At 48.8% G+C, this 16,500-nt stretch overlaps 1 protein-coding gene across 1 annotated transcript in view; it reads right to left on the reverse strand.

Moving 5' to 3' along the window:
• Positions 1 to 1,000: 1,000 nt before the first annotated feature.
• Positions 1,001 to 16,500, reverse strand: part of LOC311228275 (centrosomal P4.1-associated protein) — a gene marked incomplete at both ends in the record, with an annotated part of 46,775 nt that continues 31,275 nt past the window's right edge. The window contains 2 exons of the mRNA XM_084314183.1: positions 1,001 to 1,244; positions 1,995 to 2,115. Of these exons, the coding sequence (XP_084170309.1) occupies positions 1,001 to 1,244; positions 1,995 to 2,115 (365 nt within the window). The remainder of the gene's footprint in view (positions 1,245 to 1,994; positions 2,116 to 16,500) is intronic.

The following is a 16,500-nucleotide window of genomic DNA, read 5'->3' on the forward strand; positions in this document are numbered from 1 at the left end:
ATATTTACATCCTAGAACACACCCATACAATCATCTCTAGTCTATAATGATGTTTACATCCTAGAACACACCCATACAATCATCTCGTCTATAATGATGTTTACATTCTAGAACACACCCATACAATCATCTCTAGTCTATAATGATGTTTACATTCTAGAACACACCCATACAATCATCTCTAGTCTATAATGATGTTTACATCCTAGAACACACTCATACAATCATCTCTCGTCTATAATCAGGGTCCCCTACGAAATCATTTTCCAGGACATTTCCAGGGTTTTTTCTTGACCATCCAGGACAGCACTTGCTCACAAACGGTCACATAATTTACCGGTAGGTCTAGTATTAATTTAATTCAATTTCAAACGTTTATTTATACAGGAAAAAATCTCATTGAGACGTCATCATCTAATTTACAAGAGCGATCCACCAAACAAACATAACAAATACATTAAAAAAAGTTCCAGACAAAAACAAGACAAGTAACACAACTAAAATCTAGATCAATTAAATTAAGAGCGAGAACAAGAACAGGCCCCCATGGATGCCCTTTCAATATTGCGTATAAGAAGCTTAAAATCTCAATTTCAAACAATTCCTCATAAATTACATACGTAATTCAATAGGGAGGTAGCACTGTGCTCAAGATTCAAGAGGTTCATTTATCACATACTGTACATACCAGGGCATACAGTGAAATGCGGTGGTAGCACTCAGCACTGCGCTGTACATTGCTGTAAAACTTTGTAAAAAGTATGTACTTTTTAGCTACACAAAATTTATGTTTTGTTGTCATTACGATTAGGATTTTACTGCACTTTAAAAATAAGAGAAGAATAAGCATGAGCTTGTCAAATGCCATGGACAAAACAAAAGGAGCGTGGGCCACAACAGTCGAGTTTCAAACAGAATACACACCTAGGTTTACACAGGCAATCTGAGTGAGGAGCTAAAATACAACAAAAAGAAATGTCCCAGGATATTTGTTTTTTAGTCAATTTTCCAGGTTTTCCATGCCTGGAAATCTAGTCTCTGAATTTCCAGGACGAGTGGGAAGCCTGATAATGATGTCTCCATCCTTTTCCTTGATGCGTACCCTGCCAGAGGAGAACCTGGTCTCCTGTCGTCCATTGGAGTAGACCGTCTTCACTGTGCCATCAGGATACTCTCTCCTCTTATACTGGGAGGTGTGGATCTCCCTCTGGCCGTTGGTGAAGTCGACGGTCTTCACACCCAACCTGCAACAGACCAACAGACCAGCTGACGACAAGCTAAACATTGACCGTGTGCGGGTCACATTCAAAATAGTGTTGCGTAGCGATACCTGCTCTCCACACTACATTAGCGCTGTGCCAGCGTTTGGAGAGGTCTGGCTGAATCTATTATCATTAAGCTATAGGGGGGGGGGACGGGGAGACGCTCTGGCTTGTTTGTATTTATTTACCAATTTCAATCATCCTGGCGGCGTGAATATTAAAGGCAACCAACTTGTGTTCAGCTTTTCTCTGATTGGCCACGACCCCACGCCGCTAGCCCGCCCCCTTTTGCCGCGAGCGCAAGCGGCAGGAACCTTCAAGTTCCCTGGTGCAAAATAAATCTGGTAGTTGGTTTATGACGTTAATTAATAATAAACACTGTTAGGACTCTTAATAATAAACACTGTTAGCACTAAGCCCAGGATGCAGCAACGGTTCCCTTGAAAAATAGTGTCACAGCAGTGGAAGGGGAGGAGAATTCCGACTGAAATAGTCGGCCAATGGCCATGCTTGAGTCTGACTACACTAAAAATTTATTTATGCATTCCGTATGATCTGTGAGCATACAGTGTTTCATGTATTTTAGACACTGGGGTAGGAGGGTAGGTTTGGAACAACAGCGTTCTCTTCCTGTGCCCCAGAACAGTTGAGTTTGTATTTGTGAAGCTAGAGATCAGAGAGAGAACTCTCCAACTAGGAAGTGACCTGGAACAGTATTCAGGTGCTCCTTACTGTGAGAGCCTAACCAGGGTTCCATCAGGGAAGATGCTCTCCTCTCTGCCATCGGGGTGCAGATACTTGATGGTCTGGTCCGGAAACAGAATCTCTCTCCTCCCATCGGGGTGGTGTTTCTCTGGTACAGCAGGAGGAGCCGTCATAAAGACATACTGTATCATTCATTCTATTTTCAGTATGGGTTATTATCAGTCATAGTCTGTGTCGTACAAGGTTTACATATGCCATTAGCTAAATCTTTATGTGGAGAGTGATGCGCATAGTCTACTGTCTGTTTGTCATGCTTTCCCTGTGTCCTGTATGTGAGGTCCAGTTGTCATTGTACCATGTGTGTCTGTTGTACAGTGTTCTGTATGTGAGGTCCGGTTGTCATGTCATTGTACCATGTGTGTCTGTTGTACAGTGTTCTGTATGTGAGCTCCGGTTGTCATGTCATTGTACCATGTGTGTCTGTTGTACAGTGTTCTGTATGTGAGGTCCGGTTGTCATGTCATTGTACCATGTGTGTCTGTTGTACAGTGTTCTGTATGTGAGGTCCGGTTGTCATGTCATTGTACCATGTGTGTCTGTTGTACAGTGTTCTGTATGTGAGTTCCTGTGCACAAATATACAGTAGCTTTAATAAACATGTTACATTCAAGGAGCTTCCGATTTCTTATTTTCACCAAAAAACAATGCTGATTTATTTTGCACATAATCTCACACACATTCAGACTCTTTATGTTAACTCATTGAACCCATGCATTCACAGCCAAAAACGAGTACACTCGTTAATCTTTTTTTAATTATTATTAATTAATTAATTATTATACTAAACAGTCAGCCGGACCTTTGTGTGATCCTGCTACCTCTGGTGGCTTTGTGAATAGAACCAGGAAACGTGACTGGATTATTTTGAAACGGGACAGGTTTTAGCCTGGGATTGCGCAGGAACGAAGGTATGTAGAAATAAACGGTTTGTTCCCTGTTGGAGTATAAATATTGCCTTTCAAATGAGCCATACTATTGTCTCCATAGCTATAATATAGAATATACGATGGGTCTGCAAACATCGTGAAAATTGTCAAAAACGCTGGTGCTGGTGGAAAAAAAGCGTGGCAGTCAATGAGTTAAAGTGGCACTTTAAACTCTAAACAGTTTTGCACACATGCATTTAGTTTGAGTAAATTAGTTTGAATATGCCAGTGATGTCATCGGGGACATTGGATCCTTGTGTTGTGTTAATTACAGCTCAATGAAATGATAAGGTAGCTGTGAGGATTGGTTCTTTCCCCACCACAGGCTTCCTAAAGTACTGTGATGATTGGTCCGTTCCCGGCCACACGCTCCGTTCCTTTAAAGGGGAACTATCTTATAAATGGCCTTTTTGAGTGTTTAGCATTGTTTCCTAGCTATGTGAACTTATATTAATATGATCTATGTCTCAAAATTCTCATATTGGCGCATTCTTCCAATTCTCCTCTCACAATATTCACCCTCACTGAACTGAGTCGTTTGAAAATGTGCCTATATGTGATGTCATATAGTCACTGCTGCATGTTAATGTGGCTCCTCAGGCACCAGCACCTGCACCCCAGTCCACATCAGCTCAAAACGGCTCGAGATCTTGAGGTAGAAAAATGCTGTTTTTGAGGACTTGATTAGAAATACAAAACAATGAATAAAAAAAATATATATATTACAGAGGTGTTCCATAGACTCACAGGAATTGTGTAAAAGTGCCCAAATAGTGAAAGAAATAGTAAAATAGTTCCCCTTTAAGGTACTTTGTTGATTAATTGCATTCCCCGCCACACGCTACGTTCCTGTAAGGTGCCGTGTTGATTGGTGCTTTCCCCGCCACGCGCTTCTGGAGCAAGTATCAATTTCATCCCGCAGCTGTCACAGCTTGTAATCAGCGCCCTGTGGCTTTATATACTCTGATCCCCCTACTATCGATGTGGGATCGTTCTGAATACTCCTGCATTTGCCTGCCTTCCCCGTCGCTGTTTGCTGTCTTTTGCTCTCCAGGGCCCTCATTCATCAACGTGTCTTACGCACAGATATGTGCTTAACCTGTGCGTACGATAATTTCTAAGCAAAGAGTGGGATTCATCAATTTCAACTTGAACTTGACTTCGTGCTTATGTGTACGCACAGCTCGGAGCACACTTAGCTGACGCCCAGTGTATGACCCGTAATTCATTATAGTTCATTATAAAATAGCGACAGTAGTGTAATTATAACGGGCTCACACGCGAACAAGAGGTTGGCCTGCTTGTTTGGCACGGGGGGGCAGACGCAAAACACCAACCTCCAAACGCGATTAAATATTGTTTCAAATAAAAAGCGAATTATTTTGTGTTTCATGTTTCCAAATAAGATTGGTCACGAAATGCTTTCTACTTCAATTTGTTGGTTAGAATAGATGACCTCCGTTGAAACTTCACTGAGACTAACAGTCTATTTGTGAGCTCCCGCTCAGATGTGATAATAATAACAATAATAATTGTTACAAAGGATCAGATTAAACCGAATATATATATTTATTGATTGATATATATTGCATAGTATTTGTATATCGTTTGATATCCCTTGTATATTCCTTGTACATATACACGGAATATCCCTTTAGTACAGACCATAATATTTCATTCTCCTATTGGACAGCGGTCCACCGGCACTAGGGACCAGCCTCCAGAGTCAGGTTCAAAGTCACCGTCAAGACATGTCTGTGCATGCCCGGCCTTGCCCAGGGATACGAGACAGAAATGTCGTTGGCACTAGTTTGTTCACCGTGCATATAAATACGGCGCAGGTGAATACAGAAGCACTTAGTCTTACTTAGTCAGAAGTCAAGAGTTACCAATAAGTTGAAGCCTCACCCACGATACAACGTGCGGTGAAGTATGGCCTGTTTGGCCCCAGAATAGAGCATTGAGACCGCGTGTGAATTAATAACTGAATTGTCAGAGTTTGGCGCTATACCGTCGAGTGCGACATATTTCTATTAAGTCAGTAATAGTCTATTTGTGTATAGTGTATCGTGCGGCTAAAGTTCTACGGTGACCAGCATCGCCAACGCTTCCTCGTATTAGCTAGAGTTCTTATCCAGGCTGGGCTGCTTTCATGGCGCTTTCACCCGAGGAGACCTAGACGAGAACCGTGTGGACATGTACACTGGATTAATCTACCCGACGACTACATAGCCCTTTGCGGCTGGAGTATATTTGCTTTGGTCCTGTGATTTATGGAGCGGAGAATCGCCGACGCTTACGCGTGTTGGATTTACCCTGTGAGGAGACCAGTCGAGTCGGCGCCTCAGAGAGCCTGAGGCCGGCTAGCTTTCTTCACTGTGGAGCTACAGTCTACGGAGAACAGCTGTATTCGTCTGTGGATCAAGAGGCTATTGCACCGTCTCCTGTACTTGGAGTCTCCTTAGTCATCGTTGACCAGACTCTCTACTACCGACAGATCCTCTACCCCTGCTGGCTTACAACCAGGGGGACCCTTCCAGTATCTCCCGCTATATATTACTAGTGTACCATAGATATAATTCCCTAAGATTCAGGTCGTATAATTACCTCCTGCGTAACCAGAGAATGGACATTCATTGTTGATTTGCCTACGCACATTCCTTTGCCTTACAAGTGCATTCAAAGTATAATAGAGAAGTATTATGTACCTTTTGCTGCAATAAATACTTAAAGACAACTTTGTGTAGAACCGGTTCATTGTGGGAAGTGTTCATTATATTTAGATATCATGTACTGTATGGCCAGTAATTAAAGTACATAAAGCGGTAGTGGTTTAATGATACCATACTTATCAATACAGTCAGGGAATTGTACCCCTCAGTTACAATTGGTCCTTCGAGCCGGAGGGTAACTAGTGTAATATTAATATAGTGGTATTAATATTGACATGGCCTATGATGAACACTCCACAAAACGGTTCTCCTAAAGTAGATCGCCCGCAGCGTAGACGGCAGACACCTCAGTACTTAGAGGATTACGTTGCCAATATACTACCTAGCCTTCTACAGACGGTAAACGCGGAAAAAGTAGATAGTAAAATTATGTCCGACCCTATCGACCAGGCTACCCCGCCAATAGAGGCCCTAGTGGGTTCTAACGTAACTGACCAAGCTCACGGTAGGGACCAGGAGGGACCCGACACGACTTTACCCCCCGCCAAGACCGAAGAAGTAGTCCCCGGAGAGCTCCAGGATAAAGACAGCCCTCCAGGGATGGAACTCTACCCGCTACAAGAAGAGGAGAGCACCCCGGAGATGGATCTCCAGGACTCGCCACAGGAGAACAGATCTCCAACGAGTACTGCCAGGAGCGGATCACCTCAACCAGCGTCTTCCCCCAGCGAGGCGGACAAGATGCTGGCACAGGCATTCCTCGCCAGCCTAGCAGCCTCAACAGAGCGCGATCGACTCCAAGCACAGACGCTTAGTGAGCGCGAACATTCTTCCATGGAAAGAGAACGCCTTCAGGCGCAGCAACGGAGCGAAGAAGATCGTATACGTCTAGAGATTAGACGCCTTCAGACGGAAGAGAATATGGGAAGGGACCGGGCCGAAGCCCAGCGCGCCGCTGCCGGTGCCCAAAGAGAAGCAGAGCGCGACCTCGCTCTCACCAAGCGCGAAGCCGAGCGCGACCGATTACAAGCGCAGATAATGGAGCAGCTGATCACCAGGGCAACACCCCCTCCCTCCGCACGGGGTTCCAGGGCCTCGTCAAGACAAGGGTCAAGGGCACCCTCCCCTACCCGATCAAGCGACCCTGAGCCCGACCACCAGAGAGAGCCTATACCCCCCTCCGAACCCCTTCCCCGATCGGTCCAAGTGAGACCCAGCTACAAGGAAGAAACGGCCTACACCGCGGAGAGGCTAAATAGACGACTACAGGATCTAGAGGACCTGCCAGAGGAAGAAGAAGAGGGAGAGGAGGAGAGTCAAGCCCGACAGCAGCACAGTACTCCACAGGACCAGGAGGTCCAGTACAGCCCAGGCTCTACCCCCGCGGCTCTGCGCTACAGACCCCCGACTCAATTCACGGGTGAGCTTGACGCACGACCAGCCCCGAGGAACAGCACCTGGATACGCGGGCCATGGTACCCAGCAGGTACCAGCCCACCAAGAGGCGTAAGAGGAGACTCGCCTAGGAGGCCTCTCTTCCAACGCTCACCGATGTGCCAGCCATCCATGGCATCATACATTGGCACACCGACGTTTCCGGACTTCACCCACGAGAACAGAGCACAGTACACGGAGCTACGAATGTGCTTAGAGACAATGATGTCCGATGTAGCTGATGAACCGTACAAGTATGCTATCCTACTGAAGCACCTCAAGGTGCCCCGAGCGCACAATATAGCGCTGGCCTATGCCACCTCTACTACCCCATACACAGTGGCTCTAGCAGCACTCGACCAAAGATATGGACGCATATGGGACTACGTAATACAAGAGATAAGGCATATTGACCGCCTACCCCCAGCCACAGACAATCGCTCACTAGATGACCTGTGTATCAAGGTACAATCCCTGGTAGGGATGCTGGGGGCGCAAAGAGAAAAGGGTATGCACGAACTGTACGCAAACTCTAATGTCGAGAGGATTTTAGAGAAGCTTCCGCCCGCCCGACAAGAGCGCTTCAGGCGGCAAAGAGACCACCGTGATCCTAACGGTCCCGAGCCATCCCTCCTAGACCTAGCCGACTTCCTGGCGAGAGAAGTCAACAGCCTACGGTTGGATACGTTCATGCGGAGCACCCCAAGCTCCAGAGAGGGACCTAGGAGAGCAAACGATGGCCGAAGATTGGTGACCGTCATGCACCAATCAGAATCAGTACCGAGCAGCAGGAACCACAGTACCCCCTCGATGAAAGAGAAGTGGAAGATGGTGTGCCCGTACTGCGAAAAGGAACACTGGTTGTCACAATGTGACACGTTCAAGAAGATGACCGCCGACGAGGTGAGTCAATGGATAAAGTCCAACCGACGCTGTTACCGATGTGCGCGCAGTCACATGGCAGCCGATTGCCGCTTAAAGAAGAGGTGTAGTCGGTGTGACGGAGCCCACCTAGATGTCCTACACGACAGTAACAGAAGAAAGCTTGCACCCTCAAGCAGCACAAAGGCAAGTGTTATGTACATTGACCCCGCCAGCAGCGGGGGCGCCCGGGTGCTCTTAAAGGTGGTCCGCGTAACACTGAGTTACCAAGATAAGGTCATGGACACTTACGCCGTCCTTGACGACGGGTCAGAGAAGACCCTTCTCCTCACGTCCGCTGCGGCCCAGCTGGGGCTGCGGGGGAGCGAAAACCAGATGACGATTCGGACAATAAGAAGAGATCTAAAGACGATAAAGGGCGAGAATGTCTCCTTCACTATCGCAGCAAGCGGGCAGCCAGAGAGACGGTATAGGATTACTAATGCTTTCACCAGCCAAGAAATAGGCCTGTCGCAGTACACCTACCCCATCGCCAAGCTGATGGATAAATATGTGCACCTGCGTCAACTACCTATACCGCTCATAGACGGTGCCACCCCGACCCTGCTGATAGGCTCCGACCATGCAGACCTCATCGTCCCGATTGACCGGGTCCACACAGGGCCCAGAGGCTGTCCTGCAGCAGTCGAGACCCGCCTAGGATGGACATTACAAGGCCCCCTCGCTAAGTCTCTTAACCGAACAGCAGCCACTAACTGCCTCCACTCCAGAGTGACAGAAGAAGACACCACCCTCCTACAGCATGTCGAGAGGCTATGGACACTAGAGACAATGCCCTTTAAGAACGAAAAGAAAGACATTCGTTCCAAGGAAGACATTTACGCTATAGCACTCCTCGAGCAGGGGACAAAGAGAGTCAAAGTCAACGGAGTGATGAGATACGCAACTCCACTCCTGAGGCGAGAGGGTATGCCTACCTTCCACGCCCCAAAAGAAGCGACGGAGCGGTATCTATTGAACACAGAGCGGCGCCTAGCCAGAGACCCCGCTCAAGAGACTGTGTACCGCGCTGAGAATCACAGCGGGACACATAAAGAAAATTGACTGGCGACGTCGTGCGCTGCTCCGCGCCTCCCTGATCAAAGACGGCTTTGATCTCCGGCAGCGGGCCAGCAGCGACCCCCCAGTATTGCGCAGCCTCAACCCAGAGGACAAGCCCCTGCTGCGGTTCCTATGGAGAGAGAGGATCGGGGATGAGCAACCAGCCATCTATCAATGGGAAGTCCTTCCTTTCGGAACCACATGCAGCCCACGCTGTGCTACGTTTGCACTGCAAAAACACGTCGCAGAGGACCCAGCAGCTGATGAAGAGGTCCGACAAAGTGTAGGAAATAGTTTCTACGTGGACAACTGTCTGCAAAGCGTCTCGTCGCCAGAAGAAGCCGAGGCCCTTCTACTCAAGCTCCGCGCCTCCCTGATCAAAGGCGGCTTTGATCTCAGGCAGTGGGCCAGCAGCGACCCGCAAGTATTGCGCAGCCTCTCCCCCGAGGACAAGGCAGCAAGCAGCGAGACCTGGATGGCGACCATCCCAGGAGAAGCCCAAGAAATGACATTAGGACTGGCGTTTCAAAACAGACTCGCTCCATTATAAACACACACCCCTGACCAAGGAGCAGGGAAGGTCGACTGCACTACCGACCACCAGACGGAGTGTATACAGAACACTCGCCAGACAATATGACCCGTTGGGATGTATTCTACCTTACACCACCAGGGCAAAGATGATTGTAAGAGCGTTATGGGACAAGGACCAGGGCTGGGACGACCCCATACCCGAACACCTTGCATCCACATGGAGAGAGTGGGAGACGGAACTCAGCTCACTCCCAGGTGTCAACATACGCCGCAGCTACTTCCCACCCACAGTGAGGCCGGAGACGTGCCAGATGGACCTGCACGTCTTCAGCGACGCCTCCGAAGTAGCCTACGGTTCGGTGGCCTACTTGCGTGCCCGAGAGGAGGGAGGAGAAATACATACTGCTTTCATCCTGGCTCGCTCAAGAATAGCCCCACGAAAGCAACAATCTATCCCGCGTCTAGAGCTCTGCGCAGCCCTAGCAGGAGCGCAACTCGCCACGTTAATCCAACGTGAACTCACCATTCCGGTGCAAAGAACAATCTTGTGGTCAGACTCCACGACAGTACTCACATGGATCCGGTCTGATTCGTGCAGATACAAGGTCTTCGTGGGAGTCAGAGTCACAGAGATTCAAGATTGAACAGAAGTAGCAAGCTGGAGGTATGTGGACACAAAACACAACCCAGCTGACGTCATCACCCGGGGAATGTCCCTGGATGACCTCACCCGTCACAACCTATACAGTGACGGGCCAGAGTTCCTCAAGCTCCCGGAAGAAGAGTGGCCTACACCCACCCCACGGGAAGCGAGTAAAGAGGAGGCCGAAAACAAGAAATCTATGTTCTGTGGATTGAACACACTCGTCTCCACAGACCCCGACATAGACGATTGCCTCACCCTAGAGAGTGCGCAGCTAAAGACATTCCTGTGGCACCACCCAGAGGTTCAGCTCACTACTGACATTACAGCAGCTGACTACGAAGAAGCAGAACTTCTTCTACTACAACGAGCCCAGAGAGACTCGTTCCCCGATGAGCTAGACTGTCTACAGGGAGCAAAGCCCGTCCCATCAGACAGCAGACTGCTCCACCTAGCCCCCGAGAGCGACGCCCATGGTCTCATCAGAGTGGGTGGTCGTCTGCGGAGAGCTCCAGACTTACCGGATGACGTCAAGTACCCGATAGTCTTAAACAGCCGACACAAGGTCACAGAGCTGATCATAAAGAAATACGACGAGGATGTGCATCACGCCGGGGCAGAGAGAGTCTTCGCGGAGATCAGACGTCGTTATTGGATACTGCAAGGGAGAGAAGCAGTGCGGCGCTTCCAGCGAACCTGTCTAGACTGTCGTAAGTGGCGAGCACAGCCCAGTATACCCCGGATGGCTGACCTACCTCCCTGTCGCCTCCGACTCGGCGACAAGCCTTTTCACTCTACCGGTATGGACTGTTTCGGCCCGCTGTATATAAAGAAAGGAAGAGGAACCGAGAAGCGGTGGGGTATTGTATTCAAATGCATGACCACCCGAGCGATGCATATAGAACTCCTTCCAACCATGAGCACAGACTCATTCCTTATGGCCTTCCGAAGATTCACATCGCGGAAAGGCAAACCGTCTATATTATTGTCTGATCACGGGACAAACTTCAAAGGCGGAGAAAGAGAGCTGAGAGAGAGCTTCCAAGCTATGGGCCCAGAACTTAAGACCCACCTCGCTCCATCCCAGATTGACTTCCAGTTTAATCCCCCGAACGCACCTCACTTCGGTGGAACTTGGGAACGAGAAGTACGTTCAATAAAGACAGCCCTGTACGCCGTGCTTGGGGCCCAGACCGTGGCGGAAGAAGTCCTAATGACAGTCCTCACGGAGATCGAGGGAGTATTGAACTCAAAGCCCCTCGGTTACGTCTCAAGTGATGTAGCAGATGTCGACCCAGTCACCCCCAACACACTCTTGATGGGGCGGCTGGACCCCGCGCTACCACAGACAATGTACAGGCCTGAAGAAGCGAACGGCCGAAGAATGTGGAGGTACAGTCAAGTATTGGCTGACAAGTTTTGGAACAGCTTCCTACTCCACTATCTACCGTCTCTACAGACCCGCCAGAAATGGGTGAAAGAGAGAGACAATTTGACAGAAGGAACAGTCGTCATGATTATCGACCAGTCACTACCCCGAGCTATGTGGCCGGCTGGCCGCGTAAGCAAAGTGATCACCGGTGCCGACGGAAAGGTCCGAGCGGCCGAAGTGCTCGTCCAAGGGCGGATCTACACCCGACCCGTGGCGAGGCTAATATAACTGCCAAGGCTCCCCGATACTATCGATGACGACCATGACCCCATGACTTTGTGAACTGACCGACCCCTCACAACAGACATTGAGTAGTGGACAGTGCGGTTAATCTGTCTCTGCTTAGCTAATTAGGTGGGACTAATTAGGGGGCGGCTGTTACAAAGGATCAGATTAAACCGAATATATATATTTATTGATTGATATATATTGCATAGTATTTGTATATTGTTTGATATCCCTTGTATATTCCTTGTACATATACACGGAATATCCCTTTAGTACAGACCATAATATTTCATTCTCCTATTGGACAGCGGTCCACCGGCGCCAGGGACCAGCCTCCAGAGTCAGGTTCAAAGTCACCGTCAAGACATGTCTGTGCATGCCCGGCCTTGCCCAGGGATATGAGACAGAAATGTCGTTGGCACTAGTTTGTTCACCGTGCATATAAATATGGCGCAGGTGAATACAGAAGCACTTAGTCTTACTTAGTCAGAAGTCAAGAGTTACCAATAAGTTGAAGCCTCACCCACGATACAACGTGCGGTGAAGTATGGCCTGTTTGGCCCCAGAATAGAGCATTGAGACCACGTGCAAATTAATAACTGAATTGTCAGAGTTTGGCGCTATACCGTCGAGTGCGACATATTTCTATTAAGTCAGTAATAGTCTATTTGTGTATAGTGTATCGTGCGGCTAAAGTTCTACGGTGGCATCGCCAACGCTTCCTCGTATTAGCTAGAGTTCTTATCCAGGCTGGGCTGCTTTCATGGCGCTTTCACCCGAGGAGACCTAGACGAGAACCGTGTGGACATGTACACTGGATTAATCTACCCGACGACTACATAGCCCTTTGCGGCTGGAGTATATTTGCTTTGGTCCTGTGATTTATGGAGCGGAGAATCGCCGACGCTTACGCGTGTTGAATTTACCCTGTGAGGAGACCAGTCGAGTCGGCGCCTCAGAGAGCCTGAGGCCGGCTAGCTTTCTTCACTGTGGAGCTACAGTCTACGGAGAACAGCTGTATTCGTCTGTGGATCAAGAGGCTATTGCACCGTCTCCTGTACTTGGAGTCTCCTTAGTCATCGTTGACCAGACTCTCTACTACCGACAGATCCTCTACCCCTGCTGGCTTACAACCAGGGGGACCCTTCCAGTATCTCCCGCTATATATTACTAGTGTACCATAGATATAATTCCCTAAGATTCAGGTCGTATAATTACCTCCTGCGTAACCAGAGAATGGACATTCATTGTTGATTTGCCTACGCACATTCCTTTGCCTTACAAGTGCATTCAAAGTATAATAGAGAAGTATTATGTACCTTTTGCTGCAATAAATACTTAAAGACAACTTTGTGTAGAACCGGTTCATTGTGGGAAGTGTTCATTATATTTAGATATCATGTACTGTATGGCCAGTAATTAAAGTACATAAAGCGGTAGTGGTTTAATGATACCATACTTATCAATACAGTCAGGGAATTGTACCCCTCAGTTACAATAATAATAGCTTCATTTTATATAGCGCCTTTCAAGAGACCCAAGGTCGCTTTACATAGATAGGGGGGGGGGAATAACAAAGTAACAGACATAGTGGACAGACACACAACATATAAATATGATGATGGAATTCATTCAAGATCCTCTCCACCCTCGGGTCTTTGCCACCGGCACGGTCCATCGTGATATTGGAGATGGATCGAGCAATAGACTGTTACTGTAGCTGTCAAAGCTCCATCACAAATGCAGTTATGTGAATAGAAAGGGATTCCACTAAGTCAATGTTGCGATGCGCATTTGCCTGATACATGTTGTTGCTGCATGCCGGGAGGAAGGCGATGCTGAATGTTTTCAATTCATTAAATAAAACGGATACTTTTTGCAAGGGTTTACTGACTGTCATACAAATAATCAACCAACTACATACTGTAACTTTTCAGTGCACGTTCTTATTTACATTGTGACAACAGCCTTGTGAGTTCCCGCAGTGACCCGCACACAGACATGATGGAATTCAAGTTCAAGTTTGTATTGATCACATATAGGCAGGCTACACATGGCGTATCGCTACATCATTGGCAGTGAGATTCATTGTTCTTGTATAATTATGCTCTCGTATTATTGTTTATATAGGCTACCCAATACTGACATCAAAATAGATTGTATGACTCTAGAAATCATATGCAGCAGGTAGAAAATTGACGGAAAATCCATCGCGATTTGGAATAAAATTGAGGAGAACTTTAATCCCTGGGTATTAATCAAACAAAACGGGAAAAGGCAGTCATATTCCAGCACGGTCTTTATTAGTGTTTGCGCTGCCCAGGCAGCAATGGTTAATAGATATTATATCCGACATCACCGTACGTGTGTACACGTCTGTCAGCCTGTCACATAACACGCTTCCCTCGGCTTAGTCCATTTTTCCACATTTCATGGGGGTATTCCATTACCGTATATGGTTAATCGGGGCGGTTCTGGTATGCAAATACTTAAAACAGTGCACGAGCTCAAACGTAGGATCAAAGTCATATTTATCAAGACAGGTGTGCGTAGAACCTGCGTACGCACGTGTGGTGAATCCCGTTTTTTTTGTGCGTGCACTGATTCTAAATTCTGTGCTTACGTGTGGAAATAGAACATTTTCTACGCCACGTTGATGAATGAGGGCCCAGGACTTTCGTGGAGAATCCCTGTGGAGAACCTGGTTTCCCGTTCTGAGCTGCGCCTCGTTATCTGCCCGCTTTACGCGTTGCGCTCTGGTGAGTTTTTGGAAACAGTTCTTTTGGATCATCAGTTTTTTGTGTGTTTGTGAAACACCGAAGAGATCCCGTTTTTGTTTGTACTGTTCTCACCTATTTTTGTGTTGGATTACCGTATTGTTTTTTCTCTGGACTCTGCTAACTGTGTGTGGTACACCGAAGATCAAGTCACTTGGATATATAATGGATCTGTCACCTCTCTGTTTCTGTTGTGCGCTGGGCTAACTCAGATTTCTCTCTCTCTCCGTTTCCACCGGGAGTGAAAGCTGGGAGGATCTGCAGAGCCGCTTCAGACGTCACAAGCCAATTCCTCACCACCACCTACTGGGAGTATCTGCAGAGCTGCAACAATCTTCACATGCCAGATTCCCCGTTTGTTCGGTTGCTCAACTTCATTCCATCTTGTAACTCTGAAAATAAATACGCCCTTGCTTTGGCTAACTCTGAACAACTCTCTCTGTGCCGTTGCGTTTGAGGTCGGTTACAAACCCTAACATTACGATCCAACCATGACGACCTCAGCCGACACAGAGAGGGTTAGGGCAGCGTTGGCGGTCCAGATCGAGTTGGTCAACGACCACACCCAACAGTTGGGTGCGGTTGCGGCCGCTTTACAGGACCTCCGGGCCGAGGTCCAGCTTATTCTGGATGCCATTGGCACTCAGGAGTATCAGCAGGTTGTTGCTCTGCACCAGCTTCAGGCTCTCCGTACATCATTAAACACTCTGCTTTTGACCCCACCTGTCCCAGGAGTCTCGGCCAGCTCACCACCCGCGGCAGACCTCGCACCTCGGGAGCCCCATCTCTCCGAACCACGTCTGTTCGATGGTAACTTCGAGGATTGTGCCACATTCATCATGCAATGTGAGTTGGTCTTCCATCATCAACCCAGCCGTTTTTCGTCAGAGGGATCCCGAGTAGCCTACATGACTAACCTGCTCACGGGCCAAGCAGCACAGTGGGTTACTGCCTCCTGGGCAATGGGGGCTGATTTCTGTTTTTCCTACCCAGACTTCGTGGCAGAGCTCCGCAGGGTTTTTCACCACCCAGCCCGTGGCCAGGACCCAGGAGCTCGGTTGGGCACCTTCCGGCAGGACAGTGGCAGTGTCAGAGACTACGCGCTGGAGTTCAGACTGGCCGCAACGGAGAGCGGTTGGAACGATCAAGCGCTTCGTCTCACCTTCCTGAGGGGGCTCAACGACGCAGTGAGGGACCAGCTTGCGACCCAAGAGGAGCCCGATTCTCTCGAGGGCCTGATCAGCCTCGCTATCCGCATCGACGGACGCCTCCGGGAGAGAAGGCGTGAGCGAGCACGACGGGGACCCCCAGACGTACCCCCCGAGCACCACGACCTCGAGGAGGTATTCAGTAAGTCCAGGGCTCAGGTCTTTCCGCCTCACCGGCCTTACGACTGTGCCATCTACCTCCGCTCAGGGGCTCCCTTTCCCGGCGGCCGTCTCTACAGTGCTAACCGTCCTGCCCCCTCCGTGACTGGTGGGTTTTTTCCCTCCCGAGCCGTGACCGAGGAGGAACCCATGCAGCTGGGACGCAACCGCCTTAGCCCGGCCGAACGGGAGTCCAGGCTCAGGTCCGGCCTTTGCCTCTACTGCGGCCGGGATGGACACCGTGTCTCCAATTGCCCTACCCAGCCAAGAAGACCAGGCTCGCCGGGACCCCGGGAGATCCTGGTGAGCCGTTTTTCCTGTTCCCCCACCCGTGCACCACCTAACCGTCTGGCGGACGTCACCCTAGCCTGGGCGGACCAGCGGGCGATGGTGGGTGCACTCATTGACTCTGGTGCTGATGGGAGTTTCATGGACGTTGGGTTTGCCACCCGGGCCAACATTCCACTTGAGGACCTC

This window comes from Notolepis coatsorum (assembly GCF_963971535.1).
Source record: "Notolepis coatsorum genome assembly, chromosome: 5".
Classification (NCBI taxonomy): Eukaryota; Metazoa; Chordata; class Actinopteri; order Aulopiformes; family Paralepididae; genus Notolepis; species Notolepis coatsorum.